This window comes from Mustela nigripes, chromosome 1 (assembly GCF_022355385.1).
Source record: "Mustela nigripes isolate SB6536 chromosome 1, MUSNIG.SB6536, whole genome shotgun sequence".
NCBI classification, from domain to species: domain Eukaryota; kingdom Metazoa; phylum Chordata; class Mammalia; order Carnivora; family Mustelidae; genus Mustela; species Mustela nigripes.
The window spans coordinates 51771656-51791372 of NC_081557.1; the positions used below are offsets into that span (position 1 = coordinate 51771656).

General features: G+C 36.2%; 1 protein-coding gene across 1 annotated transcript in view; it reads right to left on the reverse strand.

Annotated features, from left to right (window-relative positions):
* Positions 1-8: 8 nt before the first annotated feature.
* THAP12 (THAP domain containing 12) overlaps positions 9-19717 on the reverse strand; it is a 23119-nt gene continuing 3410 nt past the window's right edge. Inside the window, exons 2-5 of the mRNA XM_059411187.1 lie at positions 12682-12802; positions 9220-9327; positions 4908-4944; positions 9-2930 (exon numbers count right to left, since the gene is read on the reverse strand). Of these exons, the coding sequence (XP_059267170.1) occupies positions 997-2930; positions 4908-4944; positions 9220-9327; positions 12682-12802 (2200 nt within the window). The 3' untranslated portion in view covers positions 9-996. The remainder of the gene's footprint in view (positions 2931-4907; positions 4945-9219; positions 9328-12681; positions 12803-19717) is intronic.

Below are 19717 nucleotides of genomic sequence, written 5' to 3' on the forward strand. Positions count from 1 at the left end.
ACTTGAACTTTAAACAAAATTCACATTTTATTTAAGTTGAAATAAACTATACAAAATTGATCTTTTTCACCAAAAATAACAGTAATATTTTCTGTATTATTCCTAGATAAACCACAAAACACTTATTTCTGTAGGTTTTCCAGGTTTTGTTTATAAATCAAGACGAGGCAGTAGATATAGTCATGGAAAAAGACAGAGGAAAACAGACACATCAGTTGTCAGTATCCATGGCCTCTGATCCTGCCTTGACCATGAACAGAGGTGTTCAACATATACCTGCTAAAAAGCTTATGAAGTTGTAGGTGTTTCAACATACTCGGGCTAAAGACCTTATGAAGATGTAGGCTCAACAAAGGAATGTAAACAGCAACAACCCAATGTGGAACAATGGGAGGCTCTCCCATTCAAACTTCAACTGTAACTTGTTCTATTAAGTTCATTTGATAAAGACAAAATCTCTACTGCAATCGTTGCTTGGCAAGCTCATGTGTTTCTGTCTGGTAACTCCCTGAACTGTCCATTACAGATTTTAACATACTAACACTCCTACTACTCAAGGGTCACTCATGAGCTTCTTGTAACATTTTCTAAAATGTATCCCTTCCCCCCATACCTCTTCAAAATCTTTATCTTCTAAGAAGTGATAACTCAATACCCAACAATTGGATCCAGTGATAATAAATGTTATGTCTAAAATGACTTAACTGAAACAATTCCCAAGTGCCACTAGCAGAAATCCCACAGAAGTGTAATGTGGCACTTTCAATGCTATCTTCTGGAAGAACAGGTATATCTCCAAAGCATGAGTTTAAACAGGGGCCATTTAAATAGGCAGATTATCAACGGCTAATATACTCAATGAGAGGTCAATACGTCAAGATATTCAGTGATTAAGTGGCCTACATACACCTGACAGCTTTTCTGTAAGATGTTTTCAAATTTCTTACAGATTTTTCCAAATATCAAACATAAGAGAAAGCCTACTTTAAACATTTCTTAGGTATTTTCAATGGTTTCTGAGTTATCTGTAGGAAGCTCTGACCTAGTTGTATAGAGTTTGATATATGTGTCCACCATTAAATCGAGATCATGTTTTATGTCAAAATTTATGTTAAGCAAAGCCAAGTTACTTGACCGTTGGTCTGTCAAAGTGTTCCTCAGGTATGCTTTGAGACGCTTTCGTCCATTTTCATAGCGTTCATTCTCAACCTTCATCACAGGAAGAATACACAGGACTTTCAGCAATGCATAAACATTGGGAAAAAACTTGATGTCTGGTAGATGGAGGGCTTCATAAATGGTAGATGGAAGCTCTATATCTTTCCCCCTGTGTTTCCATTTGATTCTCCAGCAATGCAGCTCAGCTGAGAGTGTGTCAGGATTGGGCAAGTCACTTCTGTACATGTCAGCATGGTGTTCCTCTGATGTGTTAAATTTGAGCTGTCCCATGACAGAGGGTACAAGAGATAAGCATTTAAGAGCTTTGAGGTGCTGTTCTGAGAATATATCTTTCAGTTCCTGAATAATGTGTTCCACTGTTGGAACACTTAGAGTTTCCTTATAGTAACTCTCAGAGGTGAGCTGAGATTCCAGGTTACCTTGCTGGGCTCGGCGGAATTTCCCGGGGAGTTTCATCTGAATATCAAGTTTAGTTGCCAAATTTGTGGCTTCTTCAAACCAAAATTCATGATAAACTTCAATATTTTCCATCACTTCATTTAGTGAATGCAGCACTGCAGTCAAGCTACTGGCTGCAAAGAAGACATCAGAGGTCTGCCCTTGGAGATTTTTCCCAAAGGCTCTTGTAAAAGATAGAACATTTTTAAGAACAACAATGGTAACGATGAAATCAAAATCTGTTACTGCACTGCAGAGTACAAAAGCTCGACCAGCTATATAGTTATTCCACCTAATATTTGTATCACTATTTATACCATCTAAACATAAGACAAGTGCTTGTAGGAGGTCCACTAAAATTTCAAAAGCATCATGCCTGCCTGTCCACTGAGAATGGCAGATCTCCTTCAGTTCTTTACCCTTTTCCTCATTGTTCTGAAAGAGGACAGAAATTACATTGTCAAGCTCCAAAAGCAGTTGTGGAGATCGATGGAAGAAAGAACAAACTTCCTCAATTGTTCCTAACGCAACAGACACTCCCACAACAGGCACTGATTTTGCCAGCCACATATTTAAGGCACAGGAAGAGCAAAGTGTGTAGACAGCCTGGGGATATTTCTCTAAAAGTCTAGAAGCAACAACTTTCATTTTGGAAGAAAATCCACTGGACACAATGTAAGCCTGTCCACGACAATACTCCATGTTTAACCCCCACTTCTCAGTTATCGTAGTGTGAAATTTCACAGCCAAAATTTCTGCATCAGCTTCATAAGGCAAGAAGCCCACAAATTCCTCTCTCAGGTTATGAGATTCATCAACAAACCTCACCAACACAGGCAAGTGTTCTTCTCCTGCTATGTCCACTACGTCATCAGTGATGATGGAAAAGAAGTGCGAGTCTCTCACTTCCCTGAGAGTTTCTTCCCGAATGCAGCTCTCACAGATCTCTAGCATCTGTTTCTGCTGTGTTTTTGAGCAGAACAATGTGTTAACTGCTGTTGTCTCAAAGCGCTTTCTCAGAACCTCTTCACCAGAATTTATCCGGCACTCCAGCAGTGCTTGAAAGTTATCAGGAGTAAAGAGACCCTCTGGAATTTCATCAGTTTCATGCCCATCCAGAGGTATGTTTTGTTTTCCCATAAGAATCAAAATTTCAAACAGAGATTTTAAGTATTCTTTGTTTTCTTTCTCTTCAAGGGTTAAAGGTAAAATATCTTCATCCTGTTCCTCACCCCCTTCTTCTGCACTAGGATTCTGAGCGTTGCTGTTGTTTATTTCTTTATGTTTTGGTACCTGTTCAGAAGTTTCATCAACTGGAAAAAAAAAAGTTAATTTTATAAAAAGGCTCAGGAGGAACCATACAAACAACAAATTGTGTTTTTGACTGGTTAAATACTTAAAATACACAAACTCATCCATTCAACATTCACAAGGCACATACTGGACCACAGAGTAGAGTACAGAGATTACAATAAGGCACACTCTAGAGGAGACAAAAACTGTATTACAGATATATTTTAATCCTACAGTAAATGTTGTAAGAGAGAAATGATTTCTTATAAACTTAACAAGGCATGTGACATAAAATATATACAGAGCTCTAACAGTCTGTGCCCTCAGAAAAAAGAAAAGAAAGAGAACTAGTATTTACTGAGGCACTGTGTTGGCATTTTATATGTATCACTTTACTCCTTCTACAGGCAGGTGCTATCAACACCATTTGATAAATGAGGAAAGTAAATAACTGCCCAAGGTCACGATATGGTTAGAAGGATGGAGATAAAATTCAAATCCAAGCCTGTGTGGCTCCAAGATCCAGGCTGATGCAGCTTCTATGAAATTAAGCTACATTTTTATATGGAAGAGGAGAGTGATACAAGCCAATAAAACATAAAGTATATTCAGGCAATTTTTTAAACTTTATTTATTTATTTATTTTATATTCAGGCCATTTTTAAGGCTAATATTAGACTACTAGAAGTATCTTTGGATTTGGATAGGAAAACCGAGGCTCTGAGGTGAGTGCCCTGCCCACTGTCATAAATATAACCTTGCAAGTCCTGGACCCTGTGGTCCCATCTAGGCTCATTTTCTGATTGAACATCATGGGACATTAGAAGCTCCAACAACAAAATGAGTATAATCACCCAAATCTGGCACCCAGTTTCAAGCCACTCTACTTCTGTATAGAATATTCTTCACTCCTGGGGCGCCTGGGTGGCTCAGTGGTTTAAAGGCAGAGGCCTTCGGCTCAGGTCATGATCTCAGGGTCTTGGGATTGAGCCCCCTATCGGGCTCTCTGCTCCATGGGGAGCCTGCTTCCTCCTCTCTCTCTGCCTAATTATGATCTCTGTCTGTCAAATAAAGAAATAAAATCTTTTAAAAAAAAATTAAAAAAAAAAAAAGAATATTCTTCACTCCTTTGCCTGACTCTAGGTCTCCTCTCCCCAGGACTACTGTGGGAATTAAGTCAATTAAGAAAAGCATGTAGAATAAAGACTGGGTACACAGTACACATAAAGACTTATATTAATAGTAACAGCAACACAGTAGTAGGAGGAGACAGAGAAAGGAGGAATAATAGCAATCACTGACAAGAACGAAAACAACTTCTGGTCCTCATTTTTTGGTGACAGAGATCATCTATCAGTACCCTGCAGAAAGGCTTCTGACTTCCATTCTCTATTAGGTTAAGTGTTCCCATAGCATTTACTCCTTAAAAATGTATCAAGAACTTATCATGAGGGCGCCTGGGTGGCTCAGTTGTTAGGCATCTGCCTTTCGCTCAGGTCATGATCCCAGAGTCCTGGTATCGGTCTCCCTGCTCAGTGGGGAGCCTGCTTCTCCCTCTGCCTCTGCCTGTCGCTCTACCTGCTTGTGCTCTCTCTCTCTGTTGGATAAATAAATAAAATCTTTAAGGAAAAAAAAAAAAAAGAGAAAGAACTTATTATGCACCACACATTGGGTAGACGCAGATTCTGCTCTTGTCCTTCCTGCTGCCTCTCCTTCCCTATTCTGGGACATTCTGACTGTGTGTCTGCCACTCCTACCACACCAAGAGCACAGCCCTAGTGGGGAGAAGGCAAAATGTATGGCACAAAAGCACTCAATCAAGAAACTAAGCTAACACTTTAGTCTCACAGACAATTCCAGACCATGGGAAATGCCTACCACACACTTACATCATTCTCACAGCAGGTTTTGGACATAAAACATAATTATTTGTCCTTACCAGGTCAAGGCCTTTTTAAAAGACATTCAAAAGTTGAGTCATTAACACTATCACTTACTTTTTTTCTGTTTCAGTGTCCTGATTTCATCTTCACTCTAAATGACAAGAAAAAAGAAAACAACACCTTTAAGAAAACTGAACTCTAGCACATCACTATAGACTCATAAGTAAAAAGCATATCTTGACTCAAATTTAATTCCTTCAAGAGCATAAATTCCTTATAGGAAAACATCCTTCAAACAGAGATGACAGAAAAAGCAGACGTGTAATTTACTAATGACTCCAAGCTCATAATAAAATACTAGAGGGGAAAGAATACATTGTTTAACTTACTTTATATTTATATCATCATAACTTTGAGTTACAAGTGTTTGCTGGCTAATAAAAGGCATGAAAGTACAGGATGGGCCTTCCAAAGGGTCACAAATCATGCTCCCTACTCAATCCAATCCGAACAATCCCTGGGAAGGAGAGAGTAACACAGCGCAGAATGGAAGAGAAATGGATGCACACAGCACAGAGTGCAAGTGGCACATACATACAGGGGTACACCGAGGAAGGACTTCCCAGTTGTGTCCTTTTCTCTCCCCCTAACCCCCCATAATGCTGAAATCACAAACCACCCCACTACTATTCTTGGGCAGACAAACAGTAGTACCAGTGGCAGCTAGAGTTAGCAGGGTACCTGCTAGGTAGCATGGAAACATTATACTGCTAACAAGAAATGTCAACAGGCTAGCCAATCTGGAACATTCCCTCATTAACCTGTGAGTTGCAACTGCAAAGATGGCAGGCAGATCTGGAAGACTATGTCTGCAATAAGGTATCTGAGGTTCCCAAGGGATAGAATATGGAGAAATGATAGCTATAGAATGGGAAAGCTGCTGAGCATCTCACCCCTGGTACATATTACTAAGAAGAATGCTGATGTGGAGGACTGTTGTGGAGTGTCAGTGTTCATCTAAGAGAAGTCCCAGAAAAACAAATAAATAAATAGAAAGAAAGAAATGTATGAAGAAATAAAAACTGAGGACTTCTCAGAACTTAAAGATGTAAATCCAGATAATTAAAAAAACCATCGAGACCCTGTTTAGCAAAAATTCAAAATGTCAAATATAAGGAAAAAAAAACTAAAGACTCTGAGGGAGAAAAGCAGATCATCTAAAAAGGAGCAAGAATCAGGCTGGCATCAGACTTCAATAGCTATAACAGATGCAAAAACTAGAAAGAATCAGTATTTCACAGACTGTACATATCCTCTTCTGTATCATTTAATTATAACACTCCAAATAAAAATTACAGTAAGGTTTTAAAAAAATAAACCCTGTAAACCAAAGACAAAAATAATCCTATGTTAATGGAATAGGAGAATTTACAAAACACTTCTGGCTAATCAATGAAAGCACTACATGTCTAAAATTGTGGGATACAACTAAAACACACTTAAGACATTTACAGCTTGAATATACATAAATATGAACTAAACATTCAAGAAGCCAGAAAAAGAGCTAAAAAGTGAATCCCTCAAATCAAGAAGAAACCAATAAAATAGCTCACAAGTGCGGATATCATTTATAAAACTAACCACTATTTTTATGCAGACTATTAAAATAATCTTAGGTTCAGAAAAAAACAAGCATTCCAAAATCCTAGCTGCAGTTCATAAACTCCTGAGAACAAATGAAACACAAGAAGAGAAAACCAATAAATAAATCAAAATGGCAATCAAAATATTCCCCCACCTACCCCAAGCCCTCTGTTTTATGGTTTAACTTTCAAGAGCAGACAGTATATATATATACACCTTACATTAAGTTTCTCTAGAAAAATTAAGAGGAAAAAAAGGAAACCTAGCAACTAATTTTATAAGAGCCTTGACATCATAACTGGGTAAGAGGAGCACAAAACACGAAAATCAGAGGACAACACTTAAAATTATAAATGCAAAATCCTAAATAAAACATTAACTAACTAAATCAAACAAATGAAGAGAGATATACTGCAATCAATTACAGTTCATCACAGGAATGCAAAGATGGTTCAACATTAAAAAATCCATCAATGTTGTTCACTGCTTTAAAAAAAATCGTGAACTTTTCTACTCAACAGATGCAGTGAAATCTTTTGCTAAGTTCAACAAAGGTATGATAAAAATTCTGAACATGAGGACAAAAAGGGAATAAAAGGAATTCCCTTAACTTCATAAAAATTATTTAACAATATCAACAAGTGGCACATTTAATGCCACAAATGTACCAGCTGCGATATTCCTGGGATTGTTCAATACAGCACTCTTAGGGGTCTGGACTTAACAGTAACACAGGCAACAGAAAAATTTTAATTATGAGGATAGGAAGAAGAGGCAAATCTGGAGGATGACATACAATCAGTCACACAGAAAACTTGGTGGATTATTAGGATTAGTAAAAAGGGGTCTTCAAAATTGCTATAAACAATCTCAACCAGAATACATAATCTATACCAAAAATAACCATAGTGTATTTAGGAAGTAATTTAAGGAAGAATGTACATATTGTTCTCTTTTAAAGAACTGCAGCAAAAACCCTGAGTTTTTTCTAATTTTTTTACTTTGTGTACTCCTAAAAGTATTTTTAAATTTTTAAATTTATTTTAAAGATTTTATTTATTTATCTGAGAATGCACAAGCCAGAGCCAGAGCAGGTGGGAGGGGGTAGAAGGAAATGCAGACTCCTCACTGAGCAGGGAGCCCGAATCAGGGCTCAATCCCAGGACCCTAAAATCATGACCTGAGCCAAAAAGAGGCTTAACCAACTGAACTATCCAGGTGCCCCTGAAGTATTCTAATAGTGTTTTCAAAGAACTAGTATTTAGTTTTGTCAATAACTGCTATTACTTGATAGCTGTTTTTTTCTGTTTCTAGACAGGACTAATTAATACTGCCAAGATGGTAATTCAAAGCATTCATGATGAAAATCCCCATACAATTTCTATAACCTGACAAAAAGAATTCTCAAATTCATCTGGAGGGATAAAGGTCCACAAATAGCTAAGACAATTTTGAAAAAGAAGAGTTAAGAAATCACTGTATTTGAAAGCAAGATATATTATAAAGCTATGGTAATAAAGACATACAAACTCCAAATCAATGAAAGATATAAATATGAAAGGTAAACATAGAAACAGAAAAAATGAGGAATATTAGATAAATATGTCTTTTAAAAAGCACACAGAAGGCAGAATGAAATGACAAATATTAAATACACTAGCATGGATACCAAAAAGACAGGAAATGAGAATGGTAATACCAGAAGGAGGAAGAAAAAATAAAATAAGGGTCTCGCCAGTGGCAACAAAGACAGAAAGTCATGGACTGAGGAGTCTCAGTAATTTAATGTTGTTCACCTAATGTCAACAAAAAAAAAAACGAGATAGGTTTCAAGCATTAGAACTAAAGGGTATCAAAGGAATATAAAAACATGCATAAATGATGCCATATACAGAGATTTAAAAGCTTTTTTTTTTTTTTTTAAAGATTTTATTTATTTATTTGACAGAGAGAGATCACAAGTAGGCAGAGAGGCAGGCAGAGAGAGGAGGAAGCAGGCTTCCCCGCTGAGCAGAGAGCCCGATGCGGGACTCGATCCCAGGACCCCGAGATCATGACCCGAGCCGAAGGCAGCGGCTTAACCCACTGAGCCACCCAGGCGCCCTAAAAGCTTTTTCTAACTCTGTCAGTACTTAATAGTGACAGAACCTCTACATAAGTATCTATGTCTTAACTTTTACTTTTTAAATTTTTATTCTTTTTTGAAGATTTCATATATTTATTCATGGGGGGGGGGGGAGGCAGGCAGAGGCACAGGGAGAAGCAAATGCCCCGCTGAGCAGGGAAACGGATACAGGACTCAATCCCAGGACCCTGGGATCATGACCTGAGCCAAAGATAGACGCTTAACCAACTGAGCCACCCAGGCACCCCCCCCACCCCCTACGTCCTAACTTTTATACCTTCCCTTTCTTTATCCCTTTGTGCTGAATTCTGGAAATACCCCCCAGCTCCACCTTCCTTACTATAAAAGAAAAGGTAATATTTCCCCCACACCCCCGCCCCCAGGAAGGGAATGTGCTAGTGGTCTGTAATTGACAGCATATTTTGGCCCAAGGCAATGAGTACCAACAGGCTAAATTTGAAAAGGCTAAATTTGAAAAAGACTTCCCAATTTAAGTATTAAACTAATTGTCTCACATCCATGCTACTTCAATAACCACAGTACTCACCGTGCTACCTTTGAAATAAAGACTAACGGGTTCAATTTTAACATGAATGCATCTATATTTGACTTCATAATATTATGGGGCATGGGAAAGCTAAAACTACATTGACATACCAATTCTTTTATTCGTTTTCTGTGTCTACTATGTGGATTGTTCAAATGACTGGTAAGATCAAATATTGTTGGTATTGCATTATCTCGAAGAACTGTCCTATAAGGACTCTGAAAAAGAAAAATAATGTTAACTCAGAGACAGTCTGTAAGAATGTATTACACATAAAGAAAATGCTACGTTAATGACTTCCCCAGTCCTCCTTCAACTCCAGCTCTAAAGTGCAGAGACTTGTAGAATGACAATGTCAGTCCAGAAGAGCTTATTATTTCTAACTCTTTTTGCATCTGCCCTTCTGGCAATCTTACTATTAAAAAAATAATAATAATAATGGAACTGATGGTATGCATAAAAAAATTAAATGTATTTTCATCTTGCATATATACTTCTAATTCATCCTCCCAGTGACTTCATCTATTCTACCCTTCCATGAGCCCACCAAATCTATAGCAGGAACAAACGTTTCTCAATCTATCTATATTCTTAGTAATTTTTTCCTTCTTTACCTGCTGTTCACTCCACTTTCACTACTATTACTGAAAAGCATCAAGGTACAGTGAAATAATATTGGACTGGGTCGGACCCAGGAGACCCAGGAACTAGTCCAAATTCTACCAGTTACTCACTGTAAGATCCTGGTCAAATACTTTCCCTTTCTGGACCTCAGTTTCTTCAAGTATTAAACTAGACCAATATTTCCTAAAACGAAATTATTCACATACTAATGATAAGGCTTGCATTCCATCATCTGCACTTTTACATAATCCACTCATTTTTAAAGTTAGCATTGTCTTAGGCAATACAAACTATAAAATAATGATTTTGATGAGCTACGTATATTTTTAACACATACGTGAAACTCCTAAAATAAAAATTGACTCATATGCCACTTGAATTCAATCATAACTATGATATACATAATTGGATTTTGCAAACACTACACTAGGTATTTCTAAATTTCTAATTCTAACATTCTTATCACTGGAGGATGACTATTCTCTATTCTAATTCCTGTTAACCTAATCCAACCTGGCTATAACCTGGATGTTGACAGTCTTCAACAGCCAACCCAGAGGTCAGGTAGGGACAAGAAGCTTATTAACAGGAAGAGTAACAGATGAATAACTGCAGTCTAGTCTAAAAAAACAGTGCCTTTAATTTCTTCACAGGTCTGCACTGATAAAGACACATACTCTTATTTTCAAAAAGCTTTCTTGGGAGCAGTGATTATTTCAAAGCTAACTATTAAAGCATGTTCAAAGTATATGCCAAAGAAAAATAACAACTGTATTTTTTTTTTCACCAAGGGAAGGAAAGTTAGGATGATATGAAGAAAAAAATACATCACTAAAGGGAACACCCTATCTCTGGTTTTATCTAAAGAGTGTTAAACACATTTGGGAAGTACTTCTATTCAGAGTCAATATTTTCCATTTCAACCCCATGCCTCATGGAAAACACAAAGAAGAAAACCTTTTTTTTTTTTTTTTTAATCTATTTCTTAATGGTACTCAACTTCTAGTGCTGAGCCAATTATCCTGAGTCTACCAGGAATTTTGAATCGGATTGATGAGGGACACAATCACTGAAGGGAGCAGAAACTATACCATACCCCAAACATTTCACCTTTCCTGCTTAGCAAACATGTCACAACATACAAACATACACAGTCAAATCTGGATATCTTACCAATTATTAAATAAGGAGAGGAGGGATAAAACATTCCTAATGCATTTCTTAAATTTATATCAAATTAATTTGCTATAAAGCAAAGATATTACAGACCAAAAAACAACATGAATTAAAAACACATTACTTTTTATAAATACTGACTTAAAAGTATACATGCAAAAAGAGGTATATTCAATTTATGTGCATGACAGTTTTAACTCATTATCAAGATTTAATCTTTAACTGCTGAACTAAGGTTTGAGCAAAAAGCAATGCTCTTACTCTAGCATTAAAGATAATATTTGGCTTTGGTTGAAGTAGCCATGAATGTTTAGTGATGAAACCTTCAATGCCAAATTAATCAAACCAAACCTCAAACATTTGGATATCTATGCCATATAAGCCAGTTTTTAATAGCAGTATCTTCTTCTACATGTGTAGAAAGAACTTCTTCTCGTACTTGCATTAACTTATTTAAGACTGAAGAATCATGTGGAAATTTAAAAAGCAAAAATAGCTCATCTTTCTGGTCTATGCTCTGACTAAACAATATGGGTGAACTATTAATTTTACATTTCTCACATTAATCTCACTGGAATTGTCTAATAAAGAGACCATATTTATTACTAAAATAAAAATGCATATGGCTTGTATATTTAAAATAATAATTTGGGATATTTTTACTTAATGTCAAGAACATAAAAATGGTTTGCCTTTTAAACATATGAAATCCCTTATTTTGGTTGATCATTATTACCCTCTTAACAAAGCAAGGCAAAAATATCCCTCAAATATTTGTGATTAAACTGTTGAACCGGAATTGGCTCACCTCCCAATGACTTCACAAGTATCTGCTTCAATTAATTTTGAGAAATAAAATAACCCAATCATTCTTTAGTTTTCTGATGCCTCTGCAAAATGTATCTGAAAAAAATATCAAAATAAATTGCTACGCAACAATATATAGTGTATCTTCAAATCAAGTTTATGTCTATCCCAATATCTGAGATGATACATTAGTTATACCTAACAAGAATATATTATTTAACAAAACTGTCTTCCTAACTAGTTTTTAAAGTGTTTCAAGTCTGCTTCATTTCAATCAAATCTGCCCTATTTGTGTCTCTAATAATTCATAGCAACAACAGAATCACAGAGGGTTAAAAATGTTAAAATCTCAGGAATTATGTGGTTTAATCTCCTTATTAGATTTTTGGGGCCCAGAAAGGGAAAGTGACATGGCCAAATTCACATAGTTAATACTATTAAGGATGAGATATCCGGGTCTTGATATGAAATTGAGAAATACTGATGGAAAAATTTTTCACATTAAATATGTAATTTGCTTCTTATTGTAATTTGAACATAAAATATAAGGGTGGGTTCTAACAGTACATATGAAAACATGAAAACAAAAAGCTCCATTTCTCAATGAAGATTTCACTCATAAAAAAAGCTCTGGAGAAGATGCTCCAAGTAAAAACACAAACTCTACCTTAAACATACACTTTAATAATTACCAAAAATTTTGTGAAGGCTGCATAAGAAAAGTAAAAGTGGCAACCTCTGGTGAGTAGGAATGGGGCATCAGAAACAGGCGGGGTTAAAAAAAATCTCAGGTTTCAAAGAACACAATAGATACCAATCAGCTCCGAAATTGTCTTTGACTTTAAAAAAAGAGGTGGGGTGCAAGGATACACCCCAACATTAATAAAGATTTATATTTTCAACCGGATACTGAGTGAGAGAGAGAGAGAGAGAAAACAAACAACTCAAGCCCTTCTATTACTTACAGTTCTACAGATCATAGAGGTCTCAAAGTGTTTGGCACATAATCGATAATGTTTATTTAGTTGATCAGGCGTTTTATCTTCTAAGTCTGCTCTCCTACAATTCTCCACCCACTTCTGGCATCTATAAATAAAACCAAAATACAATTATGAAATATGAGTTCAATGTTTATATTTCAGCATTCAGCTATAAGGCAAAGATATATTATAGACAAGGGATTCCTGCTCCCCTTTCTCTGCAGAACATAATTTGGAGAAGCTGACTGATAACAAAATGAGAGCTAAAAGAAACCTTAGAAATCATTTAGTACATTCAATTATAAACAAGCTTAAGAAGTAACTTGCTCAGAATCCTGTACAAAATCAGCAGTAAAACTAGAACTTAAATCTGAGCCTTTCAATTCCCAGGACATCCTTGCACCAGAGAGGACTTAATTATCAGCAGTTCAACCAAAAACCTGCACAACCACGAGAACCAATGGCCTAACATTTCCCGCAGGATTTCAACTTAAACAAGGATAAGAAACAACACTGTCATTGCAAAAAATTAGCAAATAGATGTTCTATAAATCATTTAGAGTTTCTTCCAGGAGCATGATGGCCTGTGTTTCTTTGCCTTATTATGAACATGATTTATTCTCTACAATATGTACAAGATTAGATTGGCAAGCTCCATGACTACAGGGATTCTACACAATCTAGTACACAGAAGGTGTTGAAGATAGTGAACAAGACAAAGTCCATGCCCTTTTGGTGTTTACAAATCTGCAGAAAAACAAATAATAATAATGACAACAACAATGATTACAATGCACACTAAGCACTTGCTATAAGCCAGACACTGTTTTAAGTCCTTTACAAAAGGGGTACATTATACCCTGTATGTAGATGAAGAAATGAAGGCATAGAAATGTTAAGTAATTTGCTAAAGCTCACAACTAATCTTTCTTTCCTTCATTCCTCAAGTTTCTAGGAATAAAAATGCTGTCATAGTCACAAATTTGAAAACATGGGGGGCCTGGGTGGCTCAATCATTAAGTGTCTGCCTTCAAGTCAGGTCATGATCCCAGAGTCCTGGGATCAAGCCCAGCATTGGGCTCCCTGCTTCTCCCTCTCCCACTCTCCCTGCTTGTGTTCCCTCTCTCGCTGTGTCTCTCTCTGTCAAATAAATAAATAAAATCTTAAAAAAAAATTTGAAAACATGGTTTATTTTATAATCACATTATAGTATATTATGTCTTAATATTACAGCTCACCCCTCCACACATACACACTCTGACACTTAATTCCCTCTACTCTCAATATGTAAAACCATAGTGAAATGTTGATTATCTAACTGAAACTAAAACCACACCTAAACTGCACAGCATTTCATTCAGCCAAGAAGTGTTACTGCACAGTAATGATACCTAAGATGTCCATATTTTAATATTTTTACACGGTTGTGCAATATGATTTCATAAACATTTCATGTTTCAACATCTAAATATTTAGCACAGAAACTGCCTCACTAAAAAATAATTTGCCAAACTGCTACAGCTGTTTGTTTTTTAATTCTTAGATCTCTGAAGACCTTCCATACAGAATACTACTGTCTGTATTATCTCTGAACTAAGTTGAGACAGACTCCTGAAACGACAAGCATTCAGATTCAGTCAAGGATAGGTCGGGCAGATAGCAGGAAAAGCTACATCTGTGTCTGCCATATCAATACCTAGAAGTAAATCTAGTGAAAGATGTGCAAGACCCTCTAACTGAAAAAGATTTTAAATAACTTCAATGAGGGATATACAAGTTCATGGATTGGTATATGGAATTCTAAAGGTATCAATTCCCCTCAAATTGATTTATGAGTTCAAGCCCCATATTGGGTATAGAGATTACCTAAATAAACTTAAAAAAATTAAAAAGAGAGAGAGAAATTAGATGTCATAAAAAAATATGCAAAACTCATCTATGGTGATTATGCAGAAAAAAAGTTAATTAATATAGGAGATCTGAGATTGCTATCCTTAGGAAAGGCCTGCTCGTAAAGACAGCCTTTTGGCTGGTGCCTGGAAGAAATTTGGTTAATAAATAGTTCCCTACACTGACATAAAACTTTCCCTAACTGGTAAGGTGGCTCATTGTATTTAGGACTGTGGAAACAACATGATTTATTTTTTTTAACAATATTTTTATACTGAACATCTGCCTTCCTTCTGGGACTCTAGAATTTTAATATACCCTTGACAGAGAGTGTCTGTGTGACTACCTTGTAATAAAAACTTTGGGCACCAGGAGCGCCTGGGTGGCTCAGTCGTTAAGTGTCTGCCTTCCTCTGCCTTCCGCTCAGGTCATGATCCCAGGGTCCTGGGATAGAGCCCCACATCCGGCTCCATGCTTGGTAGGAAGCCTGCTTCTCCCTCTTCCACTCCCCCTGCTTGTGTTCTTGCTCTCACTGTCTCTGTCAAATAAATAAATAAAATCTTTTTTAAAAAAGGGGGGGGGCACTGGATCTCTAATGGGCTTTTCTGGGTGGAAATATGTTCTATATCTCAAACATTACCTGGGTATTCATTTTACAAAAATTCATCAAGTTCTAGACTACTGACTTTATAATCTTTTCTATGTATGTCATGTATCAATAAAAGATTCCCTCACTCTGTCCCTCATTCTCAATAACCAACTTATCTGATTGTATCCAGTAGGTCAATGACTCTCACTAGGGATAGTGGCATAATGACTGAGAAAGCCTTGAGGGAGTGGGAGTTTGGATATTAGTAATAGACTATTTTTTTTCTAAATCTGGGCGAAAGCTTCATGGACAGGTCACCCTGAAAATCCAATAAGCCATGCAACACTTATGATTTGTGATGGTCTTGCATATATACATTTTATATCAATAAAGTCATAAAAATTATATGATAAGCTTTTTACATATGTATGTACATGTATGTATACACACGTGTGTATATATACTTAAATGCTTTTAAGAATATACATAATTATCTCTCAAATTGACCATTGTCTCCCCTTTCCTAGCTCTCTCTCTCATTATTCTGCGCCCTGTACTCCCAGACTCTGTAGCCTTTTCCCTTAGCAGGGTGAAATGATTCTCTGAATCCATGTAACTTCCAAAATGGTCTTTTGCCTTTCCCTAACCCTTTCTCCACACTGCAGAGTAAACGTTTTTGTTTTTTATTTTTTAAGATTTTATTTATGAGAGAGAGAGAGAGAAAAAGAGAGAGCGAGCACACACATGGGAGAACACAAGTTGGGGAAAGAGAAGCAGACTCCCCACTGAGCAGGGAACCCAACATGGGACTCACAGGTCTCAACCCCAGGACCCTGGGATCAATGACCTGAGCTGAAGGCAGACACTTAAAAGACTGAATCACCCAGGTGCCCCTCAAATATCATTTCTTGAAGGAAACTTTTCCTGATTCAGGTGTGTATACATATATGTAGAACTATGTATACGCACACTTAGGAAGCACTCCCCTTTCTCTCTGTATATGGTCTCTCAACATCCTTATCTATATTATTACCATCAGTATAAACGTGCCCTAATATCTCCCATCTAAAAAATTCCATTAACCTGGATCTTCTGCAAAGCAAAACTAGAGCCCATTTTCACAGTCTCCACTTTGTCTCACATTTTTTCCTCAATCAATTCCAAGGAGGGTTCTACTTCTTCTCTTTTCCACGGAAATTGCTCAAGTGTATGAATTATTTCAATCCTGCCAAATCCAATGGTCACTCTCTATCCTCATTTTAATCACCCTTTCAGTATCATTCAGCCTTTTTGTGTATTTTTCCCTTTGATGGTCTCCTACTTGCAGCATTTCCAAAACATATTTTAAGAAACTCTAGTCAACTGTTCCATTAAAATAAAAAAAGTTTCATGGTCAAATAGGTTTCAGTAATATTACATATTTTATTATATTCTTGGGGTCTCAGATGTTTCTGTGGAACTTTGAACACATGACTTAATTTCTCTGTGCCTCCTTTGGTCATCTGAAAAGCAGGGACTATCTCAAAACCTATTGCAAGGGTTAAATGAAATAATGTACATAAAATACATAGAATACTGCCTGGCACATAGAATATTAAGTATTCTGTAAGAAGTATTATCATTACAACTCACAGCATTTGTTGGAGGATTAAATGAGATATGAAAACATTTTAAGATATTTTATAGATATGATTCTCAAACTTCACAGTCTTTTTACCCTCTTATTGAGGACCCAAAGAGCTTTTGTTTATATTTATCACTATATCAATATTTATCATCTATAAAACCAAATACACTTTAAAAATAGTTATTAATTCATTAAAACTTGCAATCCCATTATATGTTAATATAGGTAGTATTTTAATGAAAAAAATAACTGCATTTTCCAAAACAAAAAAATAATTTTATGAAAAATGGCACTGTTTTCCATCTTCGCAAATCTCGTTAATGCTAGATTCTCACATCTGCATTTGTATTTTATCTGTTGCCATATGTGATTTTGGTTAAAGTATATAAAGAAAATCTGGCCTCACACTGCTATGTAGTTAAAAAGGTAATTAAAATATTCCTCTCTTACCCACATTACTATGGATATTCTTTAATACTACACAAAAACTCCACAAGTGGTAGTTTCTTAAAGATGAGTTGTGATATGTAATCTGACACCAGACCAATGAAATTTCTCACTCTATTACACTGAAATCTCTTGGTGTATCTTATACTTTGAATAGGGTTTTATTTTTTTAAGATTTTATTATTTATTTGACAGACAGAGATCACAAGTAGGCAGAGAGGCAGGAACAGAGAGAGGAAGGGAAGCAGGCTCCCTGCTGAGCAGAGAGCCCGTGATGCTGGGGCTAGATCCCAAGACTCTGGGATCATGACCTCAGCCTAAGGCAGAGGCTTTAACCCACTGAGCCACCCAGGCGCCCCTGAATAGGGCTTTTATCTGTGCATATCTTTGTGAAATTATGAATTGACCAATTTGTAAAATATCAGTTCAGCCAGTTATGCAAACCACCCTTATACAATTTATTTTAAAAATCACGTTTTTCAATATCACCATCAATCTCAACAGAAAAGTCTTAGAGAGTTGTCAAGCTCAAAGTGGTGCATTTAAATTTTCCAAAATCCTAATTTTTGCTTGAATGCCCATTGTTTCCCTTGAAGTGGCAGGCTTCTATTCATTTCTGAGAAAATGTCTACCATACACTGGCATCTGTATAATCATACTTAGGAAATTTTAGAAAATATAACAGACAACTTTTCAGAGCAATGATGTTACCATGTTATGGACCTCCTCAGAAACTTCAGTGCACACTCCTGAAAGAATGAGCATGAAAAAGGCAAATAATGTCAGTTTTTACCCTGTGGACTCCTTGAAAGTCTTGGGGGACCCTCATGAGTGCCCAAAAAAACCACGGTTTTGCATTTTACAAGGCAAAGTACATCAATTCTCAATTTACTTTGATTATTGCCAAAAGAACCTTGGAAGACCTCACCACCTTAGGGGTGAGTTAGAACTAATTGCCTGAGAAGGAAGAAGAGGGATTCAGTTGCCCAACTCACTCTAATAGGAGCAGTTCATTAGCTTTACTTGTACCTTCACCTCATCTGGGTATGAGCTCTACTATGAGCTGCTCCTAGGTTCCTGCCAAGCCTTGGCATTAATCAAGCCATCCTCGGGTGATCCAGTTTTAGGCAGGTTTTTTTTTTTCTTTTAACTTTAATTTTAGGTAATCTATGATGTCTCTACCATTGTCCTAAAGTAAGTCAATTCAATTATTTTATAGTTTAAAAAAAAAAAGAAAGACTATGTAATGGGGATAAAAGGCACAGCATAGGGAATACAGTCAGGATTACTATAACAGGACTATATGGGGACAGGTGGTAGCTACACTTGTGGTGAAACTACATAATGTATAGACTTACAGAATCACTATACTGTACATCTGAAACTAATGCTGAACATTGTCAACTATGCTTCAATTAAAAAAACACTAAAATTAAAATAAAAAATAAAAAGCCCATTAATGCCACTTTTTCTGAACCAATAAAAGGTACTGTAATTTGGGAAATTCTGCACTGTGCCCTTTATTAACTACATTTTTGAATTTTAAATTACTTCAAATAGCTCTTTATAAAAGCATCCACGAAATTTACAAATAAAACAAAAAGAAATATACTATTTAATAACATTAAATATACTATATTTTTAGTTAACAATATTAGTTAACTTTTCAAGGACAGGGTGGCAATGTCACCTTTTATCAACCTTCCCTACAACTCATTTACAGAAAAAGAAAAACTAATTATAATTAATAACCCTAAAAATACTATCATTAATTCAATGCACACTTCTGAAAACTACTTATTTATTATAATTAATTCTGGGCACAGGAAATAAGAAACTGTCAAAAACCGAAGAATCTGGAATCCTTAGTATGAGAAGATTCGGTCTGGATAAAATAGGATCTTGAAGATATTATGTTAACTAAAATAAACCAGACATAAAGGACAACTGTATGATTCCATTTTCATGACGTACACAGAACACACAAATTCATGGAGACTGAAAGCAGATGGAGCAGGGTAGGGGGTAGGGAAAGAGTTACTGCTTGCTTGGGGTAATGAAAAAACTTTTGAAATGGGTAGTGGTAATGGCTGCACAACCCTGTGAATGTAATTAATACCACTGAATTATACCCTTAAAAATGGTTAAAATGACAAATTTTATGTTATATATCTTAATAAAATGTTTAAAAATAATGTATATTAAACAATATACATTAATACTGTATAACATATATTAAAATGCATTTAATACACATTTTAAATGGGTGAATTGTATGGTATGTGAATTTTTTTTTTTTTTTTAAAGATTTTATTTATTCATTTGACAGAGAGAGATTACAGGTAGGTAGAGAGGCCGGCAGAGAGAGAGAGAGAGAGAGAAGCAGGCTCCCCGCCGAGCAGAGAGCCCGATGTGGGACTCGATCCCAAGACCCCGAGATCATGACCTGAGCCGAAGGCAGCGGCTTA